The 24474-nt window shown below is 49.4% G+C and overlaps 2 protein-coding genes across 2 annotated transcripts; both read right to left on the reverse strand.

Moving 5' to 3' along the window:
- Positions 1 to 655: 655 nt before the first annotated feature.
- LOC140720699 (ribonuclease inhibitor-like) lies at positions 656 to 8110 on the reverse strand. The gene is made up of 7 exons (XM_073035526.1): positions 7792 to 8110; positions 3083 to 3169; positions 2757 to 2927; positions 2431 to 2601; positions 2106 to 2276; positions 1783 to 1950; positions 656 to 1618 (listed from the first exon to the last, which is right to left on the reverse strand). The coding sequence occupies exons 1-7, from the start codon at positions 7938 to 7940 to the stop codon at positions 1531 to 1533; spliced, it is 1005 nt and encodes a 334-aa protein (XP_072891627.1). The 5' UTR covers positions 7941 to 8110; the 3' UTR covers positions 656 to 1530.
- A 1143-nt stretch (positions 8111 to 9253) lies between these two features.
- On the reverse strand, positions 9254 to 17665 carry LOC140720726 (uncharacterized). Its single transcript, XM_073035557.1, has 8 exons — positions 17396 to 17665; positions 15502 to 15598; positions 13248 to 13535; positions 12516 to 12682; positions 10781 to 10952; positions 10621 to 10686; positions 9406 to 9527; positions 9254 to 9268 (listed from the first exon to the last, which is right to left on the reverse strand). The coding sequence occupies exons 1-8, from the start codon at positions 17663 to 17665 to the stop codon at positions 9254 to 9256; spliced, it is 1197 nt and encodes a 398-aa protein (XP_072891658.1).
- Positions 17666 to 24474: the final 6809 nt, after the last annotated feature.

Genomic DNA, 24474 nt, shown 5'->3' on the forward strand with positions numbered 1-24474 from the left:
CTGACCCCGGGAGTGTGTGATGTGACGGTGTGGAGGGAGATTCACTCTGTGTCTGACCCCGGGAGTGTGTGATGGGACGGTGTGGAGGGAGATTCACTCTGTGTCTGACCCCGGGAGTGTGTGATGGGACGGTGTGGAGGGAGATTCACTCTGTGTATGACCCCGGGAGTGTGTGATGGGACGGTGTGGAGGGAGATTCACTCTGTGTCTGACCCCGGGAGTGTGTGATGGGACGGTGTGGAGGGAGATTCACTCTGTGTCTGACCCCGGGAGTGTGTGATGGGACGGTGTGGAGGGAGATTCACTCTGTGTCTGACCGCTTGAGTGTGTGATGGGACGGTGTGGAGGGAGATTCACTCTGTGTCTGACCCCGGGAGTGTGTGATGGGACGGTCTGGAGGGGGATTCACTCTGTGTCTGACCCCGGGAGTGTGTGATGGGACGGTGTGGAGGGAGATTCACTCTGTGTCTGGCCCCGGGAGTGTGTGATGGGACGGTGAGGAGGGAGATTCACTCTATATTTGACCCCGGGAATGTCCGACCTTCGTCAGTTGAGACGCTACTGTGTCAGTGTGAGGTGCTCCGACCCACTGTTACAGTGCACAGGGTGCGGGGGGCAGCAGAAACCTCAAACAAACTCAAGTCCGACACCAAGGCAGGAAGTTACAGCGGTTTATTAATTTCATCATGATAAATGGAAATTAAACAGTATGTGAGCAGCTGACTTGCGGGAATAAATTAGCTGTTGTAACGATGTACTACATACAGAGCGAGAGACAACGACACGCAGTCGGTAAGTCTGTTCCAGACCAGTTTATTCAAACTTCACGGGGCTGGCATTTAATCTCTGGGTATTTGTGAGCCGGTGCGCCTGCGCAGAAAGAGGGTCGCCACACTGTTCCCAACTCACTCACAGTCACTCACAACTAACTGACCGGCGACAACGGGTGACCGGTAGATTAATCAGTCCCGTTTCTCACCGTCGCTCTGCATCGCGTAAGTGATACTTATAAAATCAGACTTCAGGGCGGTGTCCGGGTTCGCTGTGGATCCAAGGTTATTGCTGAGGTATTTGTCAATTTAACATCATTGTATCGGCCGGACAGCCGAATGCACCGTCCTCGGCAACGGGAGCAAAAGGATTCTCTCCCGGGACACCGGTGTCCCAGACTGAGCCCCGGCCCCCCCGGTCTCCTCCTGTCCGGGTAATTCCCCGGGGTGTCACGCGGGAGAGTCTGGAACCCGCACATCCGGCGGAAGCTGCGCCGCTGGACAACGGGCGGAAATACGTCACTGCGGGAAAGCTTCCGATATCCCCGAGCTCGAGACCGGAGCCGGTTCCGTTAAAACCGTTGGGAATTACCCCCGGCGCGCGGCCATTAAAGGTAAGGGCGGGATTTAAAGGGGAGGGGGAGTTAAAGGGGAGGGGGGATTTAAAGGGGAGGGGGTGTTAAAGGGGAGGGGGTCGTTAAAGGCGCGGGCGGGGAATCGGCTCCATCACGCGGACGGGGATGTTCACACATTCAGATGTTCACAGTTCCACAGTCAGTCCGGATCTGACTCCCTGTAGAGGTCTCAGTTCCTTCTCCCCGGTCTCAGTGAACCGATTCCCCACCAGCCTGAAACAGATGGGAGAATAAAGATGAAATAAACAGATTACACAACAGTGTCAGTAACAGGGGACCGGCGTTAATGTTTCAACAACACTCACAGACAAATATCACCAGAAAACCCGCGGATCCGCTGACATTTTATCACATTGGATATTAACCCAAACACTCACCCGATCCGCTCCAGACTCGGGAGTGTCAGTATGAGGCGGCGGAGAGCGGGGACAGATCGGTCTGTCAGCGAATTTGATCTCAGGTCCAGCTCCGTCAGTGATTTGTTTGTACTGAGAGCGGAGACAAGATCCTCGGCCCCAGAATCTGTGAGACCGACACTCTCCAGCCTGTAGATGAGAGAGAGTGAGGGTGAAGGGTACAGAGAGACAGGAGACGGTACAGATCCTCAGTGTTTATCAGTAACACAATTACTGATCTCATTATTGTTCAGTATCAGACACCCAGTGATTGTAAACACAATCTCCCACAGTCTGGTACTTACCACAGTTTCTGCATTTTACACTCCGGGTTCCTCAGAGCCCCAGACACCAGTTTCACTCCTGAATCTCCCAGTTCATTATAACTCAGGTTCAGCTCCGTCAGTGATGGTTTTGTACTGAGAGCGGAGGCGAGATCCGCGGCCCCAGAATCTGTGAGACCGACACATTTCAGCCTGGAAATGAGAGAGAGTGAGGTGAAGGAAACAGAGAGATAGGAGATGTTACAAATCCCCTGTGTTTATCAGTAACACAATTACTGATCACATTAATGTTCAGTGTCAGACACCCAGTGACTGTAAACACACTCTCCCACAGTCTGGTACTTACTCCAGTTTCTGTATTTTACACTCCGGGTTCCTGAGAGCCGCAACCAACAGTTTCACTCCTGAATCTCCTAATTTATTATAACTCAGGTCCAGCTCCGTCAGTGTTGGGTTTGTACTGAGAGAGGAAGCGAGATCCTCTGCCCCAGAATCTGTGAGACAGACACCACTCATCCTGGAGATGAGAGAGAGTGAGGGTGAAGGATACAGAGAGACAGAAGACGGTACAGATCCCCAGTGTTTATCAGTAACGCAATTATTGATAACATTAATGTTCAGTGTCAGACACTCAGTGACTGTAAACACAATCTCCCACAGTCTGGTACTTACACCAGTTTCTGTATTTTACACTCTGGGTTCCTGAGAGCCGCAGACACCAATTTCATTCTTGAATCTCGCAGTTTATTATCACTCAGGTCCAGCTCCGTCAGTGATCGGTTTGTACTGAGAGCAGAGGCGAAATCCTCGGTCCCAGAATCTGTTAGACCGACATTGTTCAGCCTGGAGATGAGAGAGAGTGAGGGTGAAGGACACAGAGAGACAAGAGACGGTACAGATCCCCAGTGATCATCAGTAACACTATTACTGATCACATTAATGTTCAGTGTCAGACACCCAGTGACTGTAAACACAATCTCCCACAGTCTGGTACTTACCACAGTTTCTGTATTTTACACTCCGGGTTCCCCAGAGCCGAAAACACCAGTTTCACTCCTGAATCTCCCAGTTCATTCTCCCCAAGTCTAAACACAAACAGACAACTTGATGAAGAAAGTGATACAAACCGAGGGTCTGAGGGAATTTCTTCCACGCGGATATTTCAGGAAACATTAAACCCTTCCGTAAATCACTGATTGGATTTCCCATCACTGTCAAAGTCTCTCACTGCCCAGCTCCAGGGTATTCACCCAATGTCAATAATTTAGTCTGTTGCTGTGACCCTGTGAACCCCACATATTCCGTCTCATTCACCATTGGCAAGAAAAGTGAAGTGGGATGGGGAACTGAGTTCCCTCAGGTCGAAGGGGGATAGAAAAGAGAGATCCTACGGGAGAAATGGAACGGGAAGGAGAGATCCCACAGGAGGAAGGCGGATGGTGAATGGTGATCCGACAGGAGGAAGGTGGATGGGGAAATATGATCGCTTGGGAGGAAGAGGAAGGGGATGGTAAAGGAGATCCTTCACGAGGAAGGGGATGGGGAAGGAGAGATCTCACAGGAGGAAGGCGGATGGGGAAGGGAGATCCCACAGGAGGAAGGGGGATTGGGGAAGAGGTCCCATAGAAGGAAGGCGATGGGGAAGAGAGATCCCACAAGAGGAAGGGGCTGGGGAAGAGAAATCCCACAAAAGGAAGGGGGATGAGGAAGACAGTTCCCACAGGAGGAAGTGGGATGGGGAATTGAGTTCCCTCAGGTCGAAGGAGGATAGAAAAGAGAGATCCTACGGGAGAAATTGAATGGGAAGAGAGATCGCTCAGGAGGAAGGGGATGGGGAAGAGAGATCCCACGGGAGGAAGGGGATAGGGAAGAGAGATCCCACAGGAGGAAAGGGATGGGGAAGAGAGATCCCACAGGAGGAAGGGGATGGGGAAAAGAGTTCCTACAGGAGGAAGGGGATGGGGAAGAGAGATCCTACAGGAGGAAGGTGGATGGGGAAAAATGATCGCTTGGGAGGAAGGGGGATGGGTGAAGGAGATCCTTCACGAGGAAGGGGATGGGGAAGAGAGATCCCACAGGCGGAAACGGAGGGGAAAATAGTTCCTACAGGAGGAAGGGGGATGGGGAAGAGAGACCCACAGGAGGAAGGGGGATGGGGAAAAGAGTTCCTACAGGTGGAAGGGGGATGGGGAAGAGAGATCCTAAAGGAGGATGGGGGATGGGGAAAAATGATCGCTTGGGAAGGAGGGGGATGGGTAAAGGAGATTCCACACGAGGAAGGGGATGGGGAAGAGATATCCCACAGGAGGAAGGGGGATGGGGAAGCGAGATCCCACACGAGGAAGGGGATGGGGATGAGAGATCCCTCAGGAGGATGGGCATGTGGAAGAGAGATCCCACAGTAAGGGGGATAGGGAAAGTGATCCGACAGGAGGAAGGGGATGGGGAAAAGAGATCCCACAGGATGAAGGGGGATGGGGAAGAGAGATCTAGAAGTACGAAGCTGAATCAGGAAGAGAGGTACCACAGGAGGAAGGTGAATGGGGAAGAGAGATCCCACTGGAGGAAGCGTGATGTGGAAAAGTGATCCCGCAGTAGGAAATTTGGATGGGGAAAAGAGATACCACAGTTATGGCGGGATTGGGAAGAGAGTTCCCACAGGTAGAAGGGGGATAGGAAAGAGAGATCCTGCAGGAGGAAGGGGGATGTGGAAATGAGATCCCATAGGAGGAAGGGGGACTGGGAAGACGGATCCCACAACAGGAAGGGGGATGGGGAAGAAACATCCCACAGGAGGGAGGGGATGCGGAAATGAGATCCCGCATGAAGAAGTGGGATGGGGAGAAGAGATTCCACAGGAGTTGGGGGATTTGGGACGAGAGATCCCACTCGAGGAAGGGGATAGGAAAGAGTGATCCTGCGGGAGAAATGGAATGGGAAGGAGAGATCCCACAGGAGGAAGGCGGATGGTGAATGGAGATCCAACAGGAGGAAGAGGGAATTGGAAGAGCGATCCCTCAGGAGGAAGGGGATGGGGAAGAGAGATCCCACGGGAGGAAGGGAATAGGGAAGTGAGATCCCACAGGCGGAAGGGGATGGGGAAAAGAGTTCCTACAGGTGGAAGGGGATGGGGAAGAGAGATCCCACGGGAGGAAGGGAATAGGGAAGAGACATCCCACAGGTGGAAGGGGATGGGGAAAAGAGTTCATACAGGAGGAAGGTGGATGGGGGAAAATGATCGCTTGGGAGGAAGGGGGATATGTAAAGGAGATCCTTCACGAGGAAGGGGATGGGGAAGAGAGATCCCACAGGAGGAAGGGGGATGGGTAAAGGAGATCCCTCACGAGGAAGGGGATGGGGAAGAGAAATCCCACAGAAGGAAGGGGGATGGGGAAGAGAGATCCCACGGGAGGAAGTGGATAGGGAAGAGAGATCCCACAGGAGGAAGGTGATGGAGAAGAGAGATCCTACGGGAGAAATGGAACGGGAAGGAGAGATCCCCACAGGAGGAAGGCGGATGGTGAATGGAGATCCGACAGGAGGAAGAGGGAATGGGAAGAGAGATCCCTCAGGAGGAAGGGGATGGGGAAGAGAGATCCCACGGGAGGAAGTGGATAGGGAAGAGAGATCCCACAGGAGGAAGGTGATGGAGAAGAGAGATCCAACAGGCGGAAGGGGATGGGGAAAAGATTTCCTACAGGTGGAAGGGGATGCGGAAGAGAGATCCCACGGGAGGAAAGGAATAGGGAAGAGAGATCGCACAGGTGGAAGGGGATGGGGAAAAGAGTTCCTACAGGAGGAAGGTGGATGTGGGAAAATGATCGCTTGGGAGGAAGGGGGATGGGTAAAGGAGATCCTTCACGAGGAAGGGGATGGGGAAGAGAGATCCCACAGAATGAAGGGGGATGGGTAAAGGAGATCCCTCACGAGGAAGGGGATGGGGAAGAGAAATCCCACAGAAGGAAGGGGGATGGGGAAGACAGTTCCCACAGGAGGAAGTGGGATGGGGAACTGAGTTCCCTCAGGTCGAAGGGGGATAGAAAAGAGAGATCCTACGGGAGAAATTGAATGGGAAGAGAGATCGCTCAGGAGGAAGGGGATGGGGAAGAGAGATCCCACGGGAGGAAGTGGATAGGGAAGAGAGATCCCACAGGAGGAAGGTGATGGAGAAGAGAGATCCAACAGGAGGAAGGTGGATGGGGAAAAATGATCGCTTGGGAGGAAGAGGGATTGGTAAAGGAGATCCTTCACGAGGAAGGGGATGGGGAAAAGAGTTCCTACAGGAGGAACGGGGATGGGGAAGTGAGATCCTACAGGAGGAAGGTGGATGGGGAAAAATGATCGCTTGGGAGGAAGAGGGATTGGTAAAGGAGATCCTTCACGAGGAAGGGGATGGGGAAGGAGAGATCTCACAGGAGGAAGGCGGATGGGGAAGGGAGATCCAACAGGAGGAAGGGGGATTGGGGAAGAGGTCCCATAGGAGGAAGGCGATGGGGAAGAGAGATCCCACAGGAGGAAGGGGCTGGGGAAGAGAAATCCCACAAAAGGAAGGGGGATAGGGAAGACAGTTCCCACAGGAGGATGTGGGATGGGGAACTGAGTTCCCTCAGGTCGAAGGGGGATAGAAAAGAGAGATCTTACGGGAGAAATTGAATGGGAAGAGAGATCGCTCAGGAGGAAGGGGATGGGGAAGAGAGATCCCACGGGAGGAAGGGGATAGGGAAGAGAGATCCCACAGGAGGAAGGGGATGAGGAAGAGAGATCCTACAGGAGGAAGGTGGATGGGGAAAAATGATCGCTTGGGAGGAAGGGGGATGGGTGAAGGAGATCCTTCACGAGGAAGGGGATGGGGAAGAGAGATCCCACAGGCGGAAACGGATGGGGAAAATAGTTCCTACAGGAGGAAGGGGGATGGGGAAGAGAGATCCTATAGGAGGATGGGGGATGGGGAAGAGAGATCCTATAGGAGGATGGGGGATGGGGAAAAATGATCGCTTGGGAGGGAGGGGGATGGGTAAAGGAGATTCCACACGAGGAAGGGGATGGGGAAGAGATATCCCACAGGAGGAAGGGGGATGGGGAAGCGAGATCCCACACGAGGAAGGGGATGGGTTATCGAGATCCCAGAGGAGGAAGGGGATGGGGATGAGAGATCCCTCAGGAGGATGAGCATGTGGAAGAGAGATCCCACAGTAAGGGGGATAGGGAAAGTGATCCGACAGGAGGAAGGGGATGGGGAAAAGAGATCCCACAGGAGGAAGGGGGATGGGGAAGAGAGATCTAGCAGTACGAAGCTGAATCAGGAAGAGAGGTACCACTGGAGGAAGGAGATCGGGAAGAGAGATCCCACAGGAGGGAGGGAATGAGAAAAGCGATCATGCAGGTGGAATTGGGTAAGGGAAAAGAGATCCCACAGGAGTAGGGGGGATGGGGAAGGGAGATCCCACAGGAGGAAGTGGATAGGGTAGAGAGATCCCACAGCAGGAACGTGGGTGTGGAAGAGAAATCTGAGAAGAGGAAGGGTAATGGCTGAGAAATCCAACAGGAAAAGGGGGGATGGGGAAGAGTGATCGCACACGATGAAGGGGGTGGCATTTGCCACAATACATCTCAATCTGATTTACTGCAGTTTTACCCAAATCCGTTTACTTTGCAACAGCACAATAGAACAGTGTCACAGTTCTGAGTGAGAGATAAATCAAGTTACCTCAACTCCTGGCACTTGTGCAGCCCGAGTCCCAGCCGCTGGATTCCTTCACACTGAATGTGGCAGTACTCCAGGTTGAGATATTTTATTGTATCACAGAGTCCGATGGCATGAGACAGGACCGCGCAGTCAATAGGGGTCAGTGTCATTCCACTGAATGAAAGTGTTTTCAGAGATCCCAGTGCGTCCTGAGCCAGTCCACGATTCTGAGACTCAAACAGGAAGTCTCAATGTGTTCAGGAGTCTCCTTCTACCAGTGTTACCAGTGTTTCTACTCTGGCGTTTAACCTCCTCCTTCACCCAGTCAATCACCCGGCAGGTTGTTTGATGAGGAAATAGACCCAGAAACTCCTCCAGGCCCCGAGCTGTCATTGGGTTGGAGAGACCCGCAACAAAACGGAGAAATACCACAAATCGCCCATCTTTTGCCTTGTGGGCTTCAGTGAGGAATTTCAGGATATCCTCGGGATGTACAGTCAGGAATTGTGCGACTGCAGCTACAAACTCTTGGATGGTGAGGTGTGGGAATGTGTACACCACGCTGTGGGCAGAATCCTCTCTCTCCAAAATCTCTATCAGGAACCCGGACAGGAACTGGGAAGGCTGCAGATTGAACTTGATCAAATCTCCGTCTGCAAACACAATCTTCTTCTCTGACACTCCTCTGTAGGCCATCTGACCAACCCTGAGTAACACATCACGGGGTATCTCAATCTCACGGCCATGATTTTTCAGGATATTGTAAATATAGTAGGAGTACAGTTGAGTGATGGTCTTGGGAACTCTGAGCGGGTCCCTGACTCTTTGTGTGAAGAAGGGGCCCAGTGCCAGAGCGAGGATCAAGCAGTAGGAGGGGTTGTAGCTCATGGTGTACAGGATCTCGTTCTCCTGCACGTGTTTGAAGACAGCTGCTGCCACAGTCTGATCTTCAAAATACCGGATGAAATATTCCTTCCGTTCCTCACCAGCCAATCCCAGAATTTCAGCCCAGACACCGATCTTCGCCTCTTTCAATAAATGTAACACAGTGGGGCGGGTGGTCACCAACACTGAACACCCTGGGAGCAGCTTGCCCTGGATTAAACTGTACACTATGTCAGACACTTCACACCACCACTCGGGATCTGGGCACTGGTGCTTGGGTTCTGTATCTCTCCGACTATCTGCAAAATCGATTCTGTGCTTGAATTCATCCAAACCATCGAATATAAACAGCAATCCCTCTGGGTTCTTGCAGACCTCTCTCAGGATATTCCCAAAGTAAGGATACTGATCCAGAATCAGTTCCCTCAGGTTTATCCTGCAGTTAATAGAGTTTAAATCCCGGAATTTGAAGCTGAAGACAAACTGGAATTGTCGGAATATTTTCCCCGCGGCCCAGTCATAAACAATCTTTTGTAACATTGTTGTTTTCCCGATTCCTGGCACTCCGGCTACTGCTGCAGAACTCCCAGATTTGGATTTACTCCGGGAAAAACTGCTGTGGAATAACTGTGCAGTCTGTATTTTTTCTAACGCTCCACGGAAATGTTTCTCTCTATAATCCTCGTGGTCTCTGCCTCTTGCCAGCAGCTCGTGTTCCACCAGTCTCCGATCTCGAAGAGTAGAAATGACCGTGAGCTTTGTGTATCGATCATCCAGCTGGAAAACCTTCACCTTCTCCCTCATCAGGATCGTGTTCACTCTCTGCGTTTCAGTTTGTGCCCGCAGAGTCTCCTTGTGTTTCTGTTGAACATCTTCATGGGAACAAAAACATATTCAAAATGTTAACTAGCTCAACTGACAAAGAACTTTATTACTACATTCCAATATTCAGTGTTTGAGATTACATGAATTAATTCAATGCTTCCAAGGATATTAGGACAGAAAGTAAATTTCTGTTCACAGACACAGGAACTAACAGCGATGATTGTCTCAGAAAAATGTCCAGTCATCATATTCTGACACTAATTACTGATGAAGGTGAACATTCCCCGGATATCCTATTGCAATCCTGACTGCAGTGCTGTTACATAATTTCACTATATTTAAACATTGTTTGCATCATTAACACACGGTGTTATTGCTGACCTGGTGTGGAAATATGGAGAGCAGGACACTGTGCATTTTGGCAAAACTGCACTCTGGGGAGTAACAGGTGTCCACTGCAAACACCAATGGTGTCAAAACAGGAACAGAACATGCGGGAAATGGAGGTTTCTTTACTCAGAGATGTTCCTGATTCGGAAGAGCGTCAACATTTAGAGAAGGCAGGATAATGGGGTTGAGAGGAATTGCGGAGCAAATTCACTGAGCTGAATGGCTTAATTATCTTCCTAAGTCTGATGTTTTTAAGGTGCATCTAGAGTATTGTGTTCACTTCTGATTGTCCAGCACTGGGGATGATTGGAGAGGGTGCAGAACAGGTTCACCAGGATGTTGCTTGGATTCGGTGGCATGTGAGGCAAGTAGAGGTTTGAGAATCAGAATTGAGTGCAGCTGCTTTTACGAAGAAGGTGCTTCGGAATCTGAAAGGTCTGAAGTGAGAAAGGTCACCTGGACTGGGTCATACAGTGTGTCAGGAGCCTGTCTGGGGTGTGTGGGGATACCCAGAGCGTTAGGACCCGGAGTGGAGGGTTCAGAGACACAAGGGTTGGATTAATACATCAACAGCTGGAACAACTGGAAAAATACACGTTACAATGTTCAGGCTGCAACGAGAGATGATCTGAATTGTAACCTGAAACCAGAGATCGGTGAATGATTGATGGTGGATTTTCATTCCCAGATTCTGCCAAGTCACAGTCTAACATTTGAGATGTGGTTTGAACTGAGCATTTCATCACTCACCTGTCAGTTCAGTGGGTAACTCAGACAACCCTTGTGCGATGTTTATGTATTCCTCTGGGTAAGGACCTGTTTAAATCAAAAAAAGAGTTCATGAAAACAGAACTAAAATAATTACAACTATTTAATGTGCCTTTGTGTTCAGTGCGTGTTTTTAACATACCGAGCTCCTGTATCTCCCTCAGTATCCTGTCCAACTTCGGTAACTCAGTCCTCCACATCACAAAGGATTCCCACATCGCCCTCCGGACAAGGGAGCCTTTGTCATTCACCAAACTGAGGAAGAGTCTGGAACTCTCTGTCCGGTTTCCCTTCTCTGTCAGTTCAGTGACTTTCTATAAAAGCAAACAATTAATTTATTGTGGAATAGATGGGCAGACATGGCGAATCTCACAGTTTAATATTCATCCTTGATTAATGAGCTGAGGTGAATTTGACCGACGGTCCTAATAAGATGCAAAATTAATTTTAGACTGAATGCCTGTTCAACAGTCCAGATATGCAGCCCTTGCACTTATGTCATACAACGATATGACTATTACAGCACAGTAACACAGTCCGTGCCGAGCGCTTACTCTCACCTTGTCCCATCTACCTGCACTCAGCCCATAACCCTCCATTCCTTTCCTGTCCATATACATATCCATTTTTAAATGACAATATTGAACCTGTCTTTGCCACTTCTACTGTAAGCTTATTCCACACAGTTACCACTCTCTGAGTAAAGACGTTCCCCCTCGTGTTACCCCTAAACATTTGCCCCCAACTCTCAACTCATGTCCTCTTGTTTGAATCTCCCCTACTCTCAATGGGAAAAAGCCTATGCACGTCAACTCTATCTAACCCTTCATAATTTTAAATGCCTCTATCAAGTTCCCCACTCAAACTTCAACGCTCTAAAGAATAAAGAATTAACTTGTTCAACCTTTCTCTGTACTTAGGTGCTGAGACCCAAGTGACATTCTGGTAAATCTCCTCTGTACTCTCTGTATTTTGTTGACATCTTTCCAATAATTCGGTGACCAGAACTGTACACAATACTCCAAATTTGGGTTTACCAATGCCTTGCACAATTTTAACTTTACTTCCCAACTTCTATACTCAATGCTCTGATTTTTAAAGGCCAGCATACCAAAAGCTTTCTTCATCAACCTATCCACATGAGATTCCACCATCAGGGAACTATGCACTATTATTCCAAGATCACTCTGTTATACTGCATTCCTCAATGCCCTACCATTTACCGTACATGTCCTATTTTGATTAGTCCTACCAAAATGTAGCTCCTAACACTTATCAGCATTAAACTCCATTTGCTATCTTTCAGCCCACTCTTCTAACTGGCCTAAATCTCTCTGTAAGATTTGAAAACCTACTTCATTATCCACAGCGCCACCTATCTTAGTATCCTCTGCATACTTAGTAATCCAATGTGCCAGCCCATCATCCGGATCATTAATGGATATGACAAACAACATTGGACCCAGGACAGGTCCCTGAGGCACACCACTAGTCACCGGCCTCCAACATGACATACAGTTATCCACCACTACTCTCTGGCATCTCCCATCTAGCCACTGTAGAATCCATTTTACTACTTCAATATTAATACCTAATGATTGAACCTTCCTAACTAACCTTCCATGCGGAACCTTGTCAAAGGTCTTACTGAGGTCCGGTACACTGATAAATACAGCAGGTGTGAGAGGAGAAGGTGACTCTGAACCTGCAGTTCCCAGTGCTCTCCACCTGAACAGATGAAACAGATCTACTGAAGACAATTCAGAGATCAAAGTCTTTAATGCCAGGTAGAACTCCTAGCAAGTACAGGAGATTAATATTGATCACTATTCCCTTTGATACCAGAAGTTCAGTGACAATACTCTAAATACACTCACCTCATTTTCTTCTCTACTGAAATGTCCCTCCTTTGTCAACATCCAACCGAGTCGTTCAACTTTCTCTTCAATTGCATGTTTGAGTCTGTCCCTGTAGAACTTGGTCAGTTGGTACAGTCGATACTCGCCCCCCTCTGCCAGGAGGTCGGAGATTGTAAACTCTGGCTCTGCGAATATAAAATGGGAATGTAGTCACAAACTCAAATATCGCTTGTCTCCACTGCTTCACCAAACTCAACAAACCAGTCATCTCTTGAACCTCAACGTTTACCTGCTTTCAGCTGGAAACACGTATTTTTCCCTAATCTCCAACACTGGCCTTAAAAAACCGACCCATCAATGCGCTGTGCTAGACGTTCCCAGAAGGAACCCATTCACCAGAAACCTGTCTCTCCCACCGTCCCACCCACTCACCGATTTCAGTTTAAAATGGACAATAAATGTTGGGACTGTCGCTTCCCAGAGACACTCTCTCTGTCCTGGAGAATGCATTTCCCAGAACTCATATCCTGGAAATACTCTCTTATCCGGAGAGCTGCATTTCCTCCGATACACATCCTGGAAATCCTCAGAGCAGGTAGGACATTTCCTGTAGTGCGGTAACCGGTGCCACACTACACCGCATGCACCACGCCCACACTTTCCCCTCTCTGACCAACCCTCCAACAAGGAATCACATTTACCCACTTCCCACGTCATTCTGCGAACACATCACCCTCATGCTTCACTCACCCACTCCCTGTTGGGCACTTGACAATTCCGTGTTTAATGAGTTTCCGAGCTGACAGGCAGTCGCCTCACTTGTGCTGGTTCCAGGGCCCTGCTCAGTGTCTCTGACGTCACTGTCTCTGGGCTGAATTTGCTCTTCCTCCTCTGCAGCCGGACCGCATTCCATTGGGACATTGCTCTCAATCTGACCCTGCTTTGGAACCTTGCTTCCCGTGTCCCGATCATCTTCCCTCGATGAGCTGCCTGGTAAGAGCCTCTTGTGTACTTTCTGTACCGGATTTAATTTCCCACCTGCAGTAAATGATGAATTGCAGGTTTAGAGTGATTTATGCTCGAACAAGGATTCACAACGGGTGTCTGCAATGGAGCCGGGACTCCGGCTGACCGGATTTGGAGAGGGACTGTGCTGGTGAATGTAAACCACCCTTCATGTTAGGTCACCATCCCGATAAGCCAGTGAGTGGACACATCCACTCCCAGAAAAAGAAATAGATAAACACAGTAATACTGATCACTGACTACGCATTAGCTGAACACACCAATAATCAGCGGTTATTAATGGATCGGCATCAGGTGATACCGGGAATTATCACTGGGATTATCTCCCACAAACATAAATCTCCCTGGATCACAAACTGTCCAGTCACCTGTGTCACTCACAGATAAGCCACTGGATTACTCGTGGTCCGATCCTCCAGATTGAACGTTCTCCGGTTGCTTTGTCACACGCTGTCTTGTCCCCTGGGTCAAAGACTGACCACTGCCTTGAGATGGACAACGTCCAGTCCCCTGGGTTACAGACTGAACATAACCTTGAAGCCCATGATGCCTGGTCCCCTGGGTCACATCCCGTCTCCTGGATAATAATTGTCATGTAGCAGCTATACAAGTCATTGGCAAAGGGAGAGTCTTGCGTACATTTCTAGCAGCTAAAAGGCTCGCTGAGAGAGCTTTACAATTGCTAATCTACAGGATGGACGTGATTCAGCTTGAAGAAGTGTCGAGGATATTGACAATTCCGTTACCGGATGGGGTTGTTTGTTATATGGTTCGGCTGGGACAGTTTGCCCCGGAACACGGGAGCTTGAAGGGTAAACTTGCACACGTAAAACAGAATCTGAATCAGGTTTATTATCACCGGCATGTGACATGAAATGTGTTAACTTAGCAGCATTATTTCAATACAGTACGTAATCTAGCGGGAAAAAAATAATAATGAATAAAAATGAGAAAGATGATGATGATAATAATAATAATAATAATAATAATAATAATAATAATAATAATAATAATAATAATAATAATACATAAAGTAAACCAATTACGTGTATTGAATAAATTAAAGAAACGTGCAAAAACAGAATGACTGTATATTTTTAAAATAAATGAACTAGTGTCCAAAGATTCAATGTCCATTTCGGAATGGGATGGCAGAGAGGACGAATCTGTTCCTGAATCACTGAGTGTGTGCATTCAGGCTTCTGTACCTCCTCCCTGATGGTAACAGTGAGAAAAGGGCATGCCCTAGGTGTTGGACGTCCTTAATAATGGACGCTGCCTTTCTGAGACACCGCTCCCTGAATATTTACAACTTCCGGCAGCTTCTCTCGGTCCTGTGCAGTAGCCCCACCATACCAGACAGTGACAGACCGATGCAGACCACAAATGAAGTGTCTCCTGATCCTCAGCCATTTCCAAGGCTGGCAATGTTCTCGGCTCGGCTACAGAAAACTGAGTTCGGAAAACTCCCCTCATCTACTTTGCGCAGCGAGGGGGGAGTTGAGAGCTGCCCTGACAAAACATGAAATGTTGTAATATCGCACAATCTCTGAAATCCCAGAAATGCTCTTGTCACCTGTCTCTGAATTTTATAAATGAATGTTGAAGATGTCTTTCACCTCTAAACAGGCCCTGATGTGCAAAAAAACCCTGAACGTAGACTTGTACATAACAAACAGCACCGCTGTCACATTCCTGTTCGTGTTTCACTCTCAACCTGCTGATTCAGGGTCTCCGGCTCCTTTCACTCAGGTGAAGCTTTGCCTGGTGAGCGGAGTCATTCGACCATTACTGGTGTCAGGTCCCTGCGCTGGAACTGTTGGACCGATCGATTATACAAATCATTTTACCAGTGGGATCAATGGCACTGCTTGATTAAACTTTTTCTCTGCCCTGTTAGCGCCTGTGTAAGCTTCTTCATCTGAACTATTGTGCACCAACAGGGCAGGTTTAGTTATAAAGATCCAGGTGAACATACCTGTAGCCATTCTGATTCTGACTGACGGTTGTTGATTGTCGTCGTCTTGTTTACACTCTGATCCCGGTGCAGGACAGCGCCGCCTTCTGGTGATAACCTGTATTACACACAACAAGCAGACAGTGAGTCAGAGAGAGTTGGATTACTTTGCAAATGTGACAGTACAGCCATTCTCTGTATCAGAGCCGCAGTTCGCATCAACTCCCAAACCATGTCTGTATGTCTGTCCAGTGATATCTAGAGCATTCTTCCGATAGAGGCACAGAGAAACAGAGCACAGATACTGACCCTTCAGCCCATCGAGACAATGCTGACCACAGTGTACACTGAGATGGTCCTAATTTTCTAAGTTGGGCCCGTTTTCCTCCTGGCCTCTTCCTTCCATCTTCACATCCCAACTGCTTCTGGAATTATACGATTGTGTCTGCCTCATCCACTTCCTCTGGCAGTTCCCGCCACATAATCACCAGCCTCTGCATGAAACCGTTGCTGCTCGGGTTGGTTTTGGAATCTATTTACCATCCTCTGCCCATTTAGATCCCCTATAAGCGACCATAACATTCACCGTGAGTACCATCTACTAATTGTCTGTCATCGGCGAAATTTCTGGTCAAGCCTTGTGCACTTGCATTGTAATCATTGCTATCAAATAACGAAAATCAAATGTCCCAACTTGTAGCCTTGCAGTACACCACTAGTTACCCGCCTCCACTCTGAGGAGAAACCTTCATCCACCACTCTTTGCTTGTTAGCTTCAAGGCAACTTTTGAATCCAACTAGCTCTCTCTCTCTGTACGGCATGGGACGTTATCTTCCAGACCAAGCTGTCATGAGGCAGCTTGCCAATGTACAATACCCACTCCCCCACCCGCATTGACAATCATCTTCAAAAATGTTAAAAAAGTATTGTTGAACACAACTTCCCATGCACAATGCCATGGTGACTCATGATCGGTCTTTGTAGAACTCTGTAGATATTCTGTGTGTGACTGGTACATATTGTGGAAAATTGTCTCCGGCACCTCACTTTTTTTGCTTATTTCGGGTTACCAGGCAAGGTTGTCCTCTTAGTCCATTATTATTTGATATTGCGATGGAACCTTTGGCAATTGCTATTAGAGAATCACGTAACGTTTTTGGCATTACTCGCGGGATGGATATGCGTAAGTTATCATAATATGCAGACGACTTGTTCTTATACATTTCTGATCCTGAGAAATCCATTACTGCAGTTATATCATTGTTGGTTCAGTTTAGTAATTTTTCCGGGTATAAATTGAATCTTAAGAAGAGTGAATTGTTCCCCCTAAATAGGCAGGTTCCAATTTACAGAAATTTGCATTTTAAATTAGTTACTGTTTATTTTATATACTTAGGGATTAAAATTACAAAAAAAAACAGAAGGATTTATTTAAGGTTAATTTTTTACCCTTAATTGATCACATTAAATATTTGTTTACTAAATGTTCACCATTGTCTTTATCATTGATAAGTCGGATTAATGGTTTTAAGGAGATTTTTTACCTATGTTCTTATATATATTTCAAGCGTTACCAATTTTTATTCTGAAATCTTTTTTTGACAATGTTCATTGAAAAATTTCTTCATGTATTTCTGGCAGAATAAAAATTCTAGGTTAGGTAAAAGACATTTACAGAAGTTAAAAAAAGGAAGGTGGATTGGCATTGCCAAATTTTAGATTTTATTACTAGGCAATTAATATCCCATATTTGATATACTGTTCAGCGACAGTTCGCCTGTTCAAAGTCCGATAGTCCGCACACATGCGTACCCTTCTCATCTTCTTCCGGGCCACTACTATTGGGGACGCATAGGGGCTTCGAGACTCAGTGATAATTCCAGTTTCCTTCAACGTACACAAGTGCTGCTGCACGTCTTCCACATCTGCTGGGGCCAGTCGCCGTGACCTCTCTCTGAACGGGGTGTCCTCAGTCATTCGGATGATATGGCGAGTACTCTTGGAGCAACCCACATCGAATTCGCCAAGAGAAAACACATCTTCCAGCTTCAAAGTCTTCTCCGCCAGCCTGCGTTTCTGCTCCGGCGACACAGGAGAATCCCCAAAGTTAAAGGCCTCAGGGATCAGCTTTACTCTGCTTTCCAATCCTTCCCCCTTAGTGGGCCTCACAGGGGCGCTAGACATTACCGTCACCGGGAACAAATGCGCCAGCGGGATCCCTCTCTTAAAGGTGATTTCTCCTGCCGTAGTGTTCCTGACACTCACGGCCATCCGCCTCGCAGGTACCACCGCTGGCCTCTGCACTTCGGGCCTCACCAGCACCCCCGCCGGAAATCGTGTCTCCCCCTTGAGATCTTCCGGAGCGTCTACTAACAGGGCTTCGCCCGCCGGCACTCCGGGGAATCTGGGGGTCTCCATCACTAGTGCCACCTCCCCTGGCCGTATAACTTTAGGCCTCACCTTCGTACACCACACCGTCTCTCGTTTGCACTCAGGATGCAGCCCTAGGGGGTCACCCACTTCTTGGAACACTGCCCGGTACAACCGAGAGGGTCTCCAGAAAGTTTTCCAGCGCCTTCTCCTTACAGGCTCCCAGGAGCCGTTCACAAGAGGGGAGTTAGTCCCCAGCAGAAGGGCAGAGCGACACCTGTTTCCACCGGGTCCGGACAAACCAACACCGGCGTCTCAATCGCTTCAGACACTCCCACATCGCCCTCCGAGAATTCCAAACTTACTGCCGGGTACCCATCATACGGATTATCACTGTCTCTTACACCCCAAATCTCCAGTGCCTCAAATGGGGTTACTGACAAGTGCTTTAGATATTTGTTGTAGAACGGCCGGTAAAATAAGGTCACCTGAGATCCTGTGTCGAGGATGGCTTTTGCGTAAACCCCCTCTATCCGTAGGCACACGCTGAAACGGGGTTCCACCAGCTCAGCCGGAATAAAGTCTTGGGCTTTCGGTGGTCCCCTGGCAGATTTCTGGGAACGAGTTCCTCCAGAGACTCCAGTCCGTTCCCTCACTGAGTCTCTCCTAAGTTTCCCAACTCCTCTCCGTTCTTATTCGCCCGGGGGCTTGCCCACCTCGGGGCGCCTTGCCTCTCACAATCCCTCCGAAAGTGTCCTCCTTCCCCACAGCTGTAGCACACCCCTGACTGTTCACATTCCCGCCGGAAATGCCCCTCTTTCCCACAGTTATAGCACACGCTACCAGCGGCCCCTCCTCTCCCGGGACACCCGCCACTACCAGCCCACTGCGCTGGTCGTCCCCCGAAGGACTACTCTCCCTGTCCTTCCCCTCAAACAGGTGGGTCCCTACTCCCCTGGGAACCCTTGGGTTTCTCGGACCTCAACCCGGCAAGCACTTCCTGCACCGTTGAGGATCGCCCCCGGTGGCCCGACCCCTTTTACGGCCCAACGCGCTCTCTTCCACCGTGTACTACAGTAAATAATGTTACAGTAACTCTGGAGTTCGACATTTACTATCTGGAGTCAGATCTTTACTGTCAATATACCACGCAGAAATCGGCCACTCGGCCCATCCAGCCTTCTGCCCCGTACAATAAAATCATGGCTTTCGCTCCGTGATGCCGCCTGTAACCGGTCACCCCGCCCCCCCAAACCCCTTTCCCCACCACCGCCTCCACCCCACCTGTTCACTGTGTGCCGTGGCCTTGAACAGAATCAAAATCTTTGCTTCTACAGGATGTCGAGCGGATCCGTTGGAAGCACCCACAATAAACACAGTCTCAAAGGGAAAGATAACATGCATTCATCTGAAATGACAAGCTTTGGAAGCGGGAAACGTGTTGTCCAAACAGATTTTTCACACGCTTGCTTTGAAATCGGAACCCTTGGTTTCAGATCTGTTTTTAATCGTGGCATAAGCTGTGGAAAATCTTAGTAATGCTGACAAGGAAGTGTAGGATCACAAATAATATCGCCGCCGGAAGGGGTTAAAATGGAGCGAATGAGTTATTGATCACCGATGCAAAACACAGATAATGGATCGATTTGAAATAAAGATCGGAAATAAATATCAGAAGCTGAATTATTCTCACCTGAATTCGCTAAGAATATTCAGTCTCCGTGCGGATATATTTTCAAGCCGTTTTCTTCCAACTTCATAGCAGACAATCGGGCGAGGAGCCGGTGCTGCTGTTCTGTGAGACTCACAGCGCGACTTTCTGTGTGCAAGCTGCTGGCCGTCCGCAGGACGGATTCCGACACGCAGACATTCCTCGGATCAGGGAGCGGCGTTTCTGCTGAAAACAAATCCAAACGGTTCAACATTCCTCCCCTCCCTTCAACTGTCAGCAAAGCAGGCTGAATATTGTAGTCAAATCTTACTGTTTCCGGGGGATATCAATAAAACGCCGTGACAGAGTAGAGAAAGTTCCCCCGTGTCAGCAATCTGAATGCCGACTTGTCACAATTGCTATCAGACTTTGTGAGCTTCCAGTATTCTAATTTATCTCAACAACTAATCATCTGTGGCTTTAATATCCTTTTTCAGAAAAAAATTATTTGAAAGAGCCGATCTGCCGCATTCTTAACTGAGACTATCCAAACAGTAAAATCTCACGGTTTCTCTGTTATCTCTGTAATTTTGAGTAGTTAGTTTTATTGTGTGTGTGTGTGTGTGTGTGTGTGTGTGTGCGCGCGTGTGTGTGTGTCTGTGTGTATGTGTGTGTATGAGCGAGAGCGAGAGAGAGAGAGATCAGAGACAGAGAGAGAGAGAGAGAGAGAGAGAGAGAGAGAGAGAGAGAGAGAGAGAGAGAGAGAGAGAGAGAGAGAGAGAGAGAGAGAGATCAGAGACGGAGAGAGAGAAAGAGCGAGAGAGAGGGAGGGAGAGAGAGAGAGAGAGAGAGAGAGAGAGAGAGAGAGAGAGAGAGATCAGAGATCAGAGACGGAACCCTGCCCCGTGGGACATTTCGGATATCACTGTCGGTGTGAAACGTTCTACAGTACTGACTCAGTAGAAACCAACAGGACAATGTTTTGATTGAAGGTAACGACGTCGCTTCTCCTAATCCGTTTGGTCAGTAATTAATTCGTTAACTTGAACATTTCAGAGCTCCTTGCTCCCATTGAATTCCCTCCCGGTCTGAACACCGCTGTGAACGCTCCGTGGTTCTGACGAATCGGAGACAACACTTACTGCGATGTTGAAACCGGACGGAGTTCAGTGCGGTCCCGGGTGAGCGGTGTGCTCACCATGTACAGAGATTTCAGACTAAGCTGCTACCTCCGAGGCTATTTGTTTATACAGTGTCCATTACAGATACACTGGTCCGATTGAGCTGGAATAAGCGTACATGGCCGCATTTCTGGTGCGCGTACCCTCGGCGGCCCGGGGTATGTCCGGCAGCGGGGGGAGAGGGGACTGGGGGCAAATGGCGGAAACACAGACAGGAATATCAAAGGCCGCGTTAACCGTCTCTCGCGGACGCGGGTAGGTTCTGTCTGAACTTCCGCGTAGGTCAAACAATTTCCCTCCTTGCAGTTCCATCACAACCAATTGGGCGGAGGTTCTTTGTTTAATTCAGCGAATCCCAGTCCGAGGATTTGATCCATCTCGGGTTCTGGAAGGTTCTGAGCTCCACCCTGTGTGAGAACGGGGCTTCCCAGCTCAGGACGAGTTTCAGCTGGAACGTCCCTCACCTGTCCGGGTGCAGGGAGTCGCCTTTCTGCTGAACTCAAACAAACACGTTCGACAATTTGCCCCCACAGGATTTCTGAAGGGCCTCAGTTTTATATTTTCCGAGAGCTTCGCGATTCCGGAGAGTTTTTGACATTGGTAATATTAAAAAAAATATTACTTTCCCATTGGTGCAGCTGTCGCCACAAGAAACCTGTGGCCCACGGTTGACATCAATTCACAAGGAACGGTTGTTGATCCACATCTCGTCAGACACATTCGTGAAAATTCTCCCTTTTAAAAGTCGCCTATTGCGTTCGGCTCGAAGTTTGCTGAGGGAGCGGGTGATGGACAGATTACAAATGGGCCTGGAGGGACTGACACACGGAGGAGTGCAAACACTCTGGGGACTGGGGTGTACATCACTCATAGTAGATGTTGGTTTTCCAGTTCATGTCGGAAAATATCTCCCGGCAGAAGTTTAGATTGACTTCCGGGAGAGAGGAGAGCGAGGTGAAAGTGAGGATGGTGAGGAGGGATGGTTGAGGATGGTGAGGAGGGATTGTTGAGGATGGTGAGGAGGGATGGTTGAGGATGGTGAGGAGGGATTGTTGAGGATGGTGAGGAGGGATGGTTGAGGATGGTAAGGAGGGATAGTTGAGGATGGTGAGGAGGGATGGTTGAGGATGGTGAGGAGGGATTGTTGAGGATGGTGAGGAGGGATGGTTGAGGATGGTAAGGGGGGATGGTTGAGGATCGTAAGGAAGGATGGTTGAGGATGGTGAGGAGGGATGGTTGAGGATGTTAAGGGGGGATGGTTGAGGATGGTAAGGAGGGATAGTTGAGGATGGTGAGGAGGGATTGTTGAGGATGGTGAGGAGGGATGGTTGAGGATGGTGAGGAGGGATGGTTGAGGATGGTGAGGAGGGATGGTTGAGGATGGTAAGGAGGGATGGTTGAGGATGGTGAGGAGGGATGGTTGAGGATGGTAAGGAGGGATTGTTGAGGATGGTGAGGAGGGATGGTTGAGGATGGTGAGGAGGGATGGTTGAGGATGGTAAGGAGGGATGGTTGAGGATGGTAAGGGGGGATGGTTGAGGCTGGTGAGGAGGGATTGTTGAGGATGGTGAGGAGGGATAGTTGAGGATGGTGAGGAGGGATGGTTGAGGATGGTAAGGAGGGATGGTTGAGGATAATAAGGGGGGATGGTTGAGGCTGGTGAGGAGGGATTTTTGAGGATGGTGAGGAGGGATAGTTGAGGATGGTGAGGAGGGATTGTTGAGGATGGTGAGGAGGGATGGTTGAGGATGGTGAGGAGGGATTGTTGAGGATGGTGAGGAGGGATGGTTGAGGATGGTGAGGACGAATGGTTGAGGATGGTGAGGAGGGATTGTTGAGGATGGTGAGGAGGGATTGTTGAGGATGGTGAGGGGGGATGGTTGAGGATGGTGAGGAGGGATTGTTGAGGATGGTGAGGAGGGATGGTTGAGGATGGTGAGGAGGGATAGTTGAGGATGGTGAGGAGGGATTGTTGAGGATGGTGAGGAGGGATGGTTGAGGATGGTGAGGAGCGATGGTTGAGGATGGTGAGGAGGGATGGTTGAGGATGGTAAGGGGGGATGGTTGAGGATGGTGAGGGGGGATTGTTGAGGATGGTGAGGAGGGATAGTTGAGGATGGTGAGGAGGGATGGTTGAGGATGGTGAGGAGGGATTGTTGAGGATGGTGAGGAGGGATGGTTGAGGATGGTGAGGAGGGACTGTTGAGGATGGTGAGGAGGGATGGTTGAAGATGGTAAGGAGGGATGGTTGAGGATGGTGAGGAGGGATGGTTGAGGATGGTGAGGAGGGATTGTTGAGGATCGTGAGGAGGGATGGTTGAGGATGGTGAGGAGGGATAGTTGAGGATGGTGAGGAGGGATTGTTGAGGATGGTGAGGAGGGATTGTTGAGGATGGTGAGGAGCGATGGTTGAGGATGGTGAGGAGGGATGGTTGAGGATGGTGAGGAGGGATGGTTGAGGATGGTGAGGAGGGATAGTTGAGGATGGTGAGGAGGGATTGTTGAGGATGGTGAGGAGGGATGGTTGAGGATGGTGAGGAGCGATGTTTGAGGATGGTGAGGAGGGATTGTTGAGGATGGTGAGGAGGGATGGTTGAGGATGGTGAGGAGGGATAGTTGAGGATGGTGAGGAGGGATTGTTGAGGATGGTGAGGAGGGATGGTTGAGGATGGTGAGGAGCGATGGTTGAGGATGGTGAGGAGGGATTGTTGAGGATGGTGAGGAGGGATGGTTGAGGATGGTTAGGATTGAATGAACGGCGAGAGGAGTGAGCAGATAATGAGCTTTAGGCTGCTACGTATTCGACGACGTTGGATGATCGGGTGGCAAATGTACCGAGCACAAAATGTCCGCCACCCAGGATGAGGTGGACGGCAAAAAGGTCGGAGCGAGGGCACAGGGAGCTGCGGGGATCAGGAGTGACGGGACTGGGAGAGTTGGCCAGTGATTCACTCAATCGTGGTGGAAAGGGGAATAGGCTGGTGAGGTTGTGGGAAATGGCAAAGTTGCCGCCCGCTGAGGATAAGATGTATCACGAATAAGGGAATGGGAGAGAGAGCTCTGAGTGACGGGATGGCGAGGTTGTGTGTGTCTCACGCCATGCTGTATGCAAACTGTGGAACGCGCGTGGAGAAAGTTTGCTCTGAGGAGAAGCTGGCAACCTTATCCCGTCTCCAACCCCCATCCCGAGTTTTTGCGCCCTCTCAGACTGCAGGGTCGGTCAAGTTCAGGCTGTGGTACGGGAACGGTGTTGTCAATGGGCCAGCAAATGGAGGAGTGGGGTCGGAATTGCTGGAGAAATGCAGACGAGGCCTACGGGTGCGAGCTGGTCAGCATCGAGCCTCGTTATCTTTTGTAGGGGAACAAGGTGTGGTGAAGGGGCGGGGGATGAGTTCAGAGATAGGGCAGTAATGCTTGATAAGGTAAGGGGGGGCAGGTGGAGAAAGGGTAACTAGAACCATCTTTACCCTTTTGCCTTCCCTGTCTCCTTCGCCATACCTCTTCCTGCCCCTCTATCTCCCCCTCAGCGCTCTTGCTCTAAGCTTTCGAAATAATCCTTGCTCAGCACTCCTCTCTCATTTGAACGTCTTTTCACCCCTTCCTTTACTCTCGCCTCTCTACTCCCTTTTCTTCCCCTTCCATGTTATTTCTCCTAAACTTCCATCAGCCCTCTCCTCCCCCCAAAAAACCCACCTGTCCCCACTCCCCATGTTCCGGCCTAACGCCCTAATCTCCTTCCTGTCACTCAGCTCTGTGAACGGCCAGAACTCTGAACCTAACAGTCCTTCCAA

This window comes from Hemitrygon akajei, unplaced genomic scaffold (assembly GCF_048418815.1).
Source record: "Hemitrygon akajei unplaced genomic scaffold, sHemAka1.3 Scf000046, whole genome shotgun sequence".
Taxonomy (NCBI): Eukaryota; Metazoa; Chordata; class Chondrichthyes; order Myliobatiformes; family Dasyatidae; genus Hemitrygon; species Hemitrygon akajei.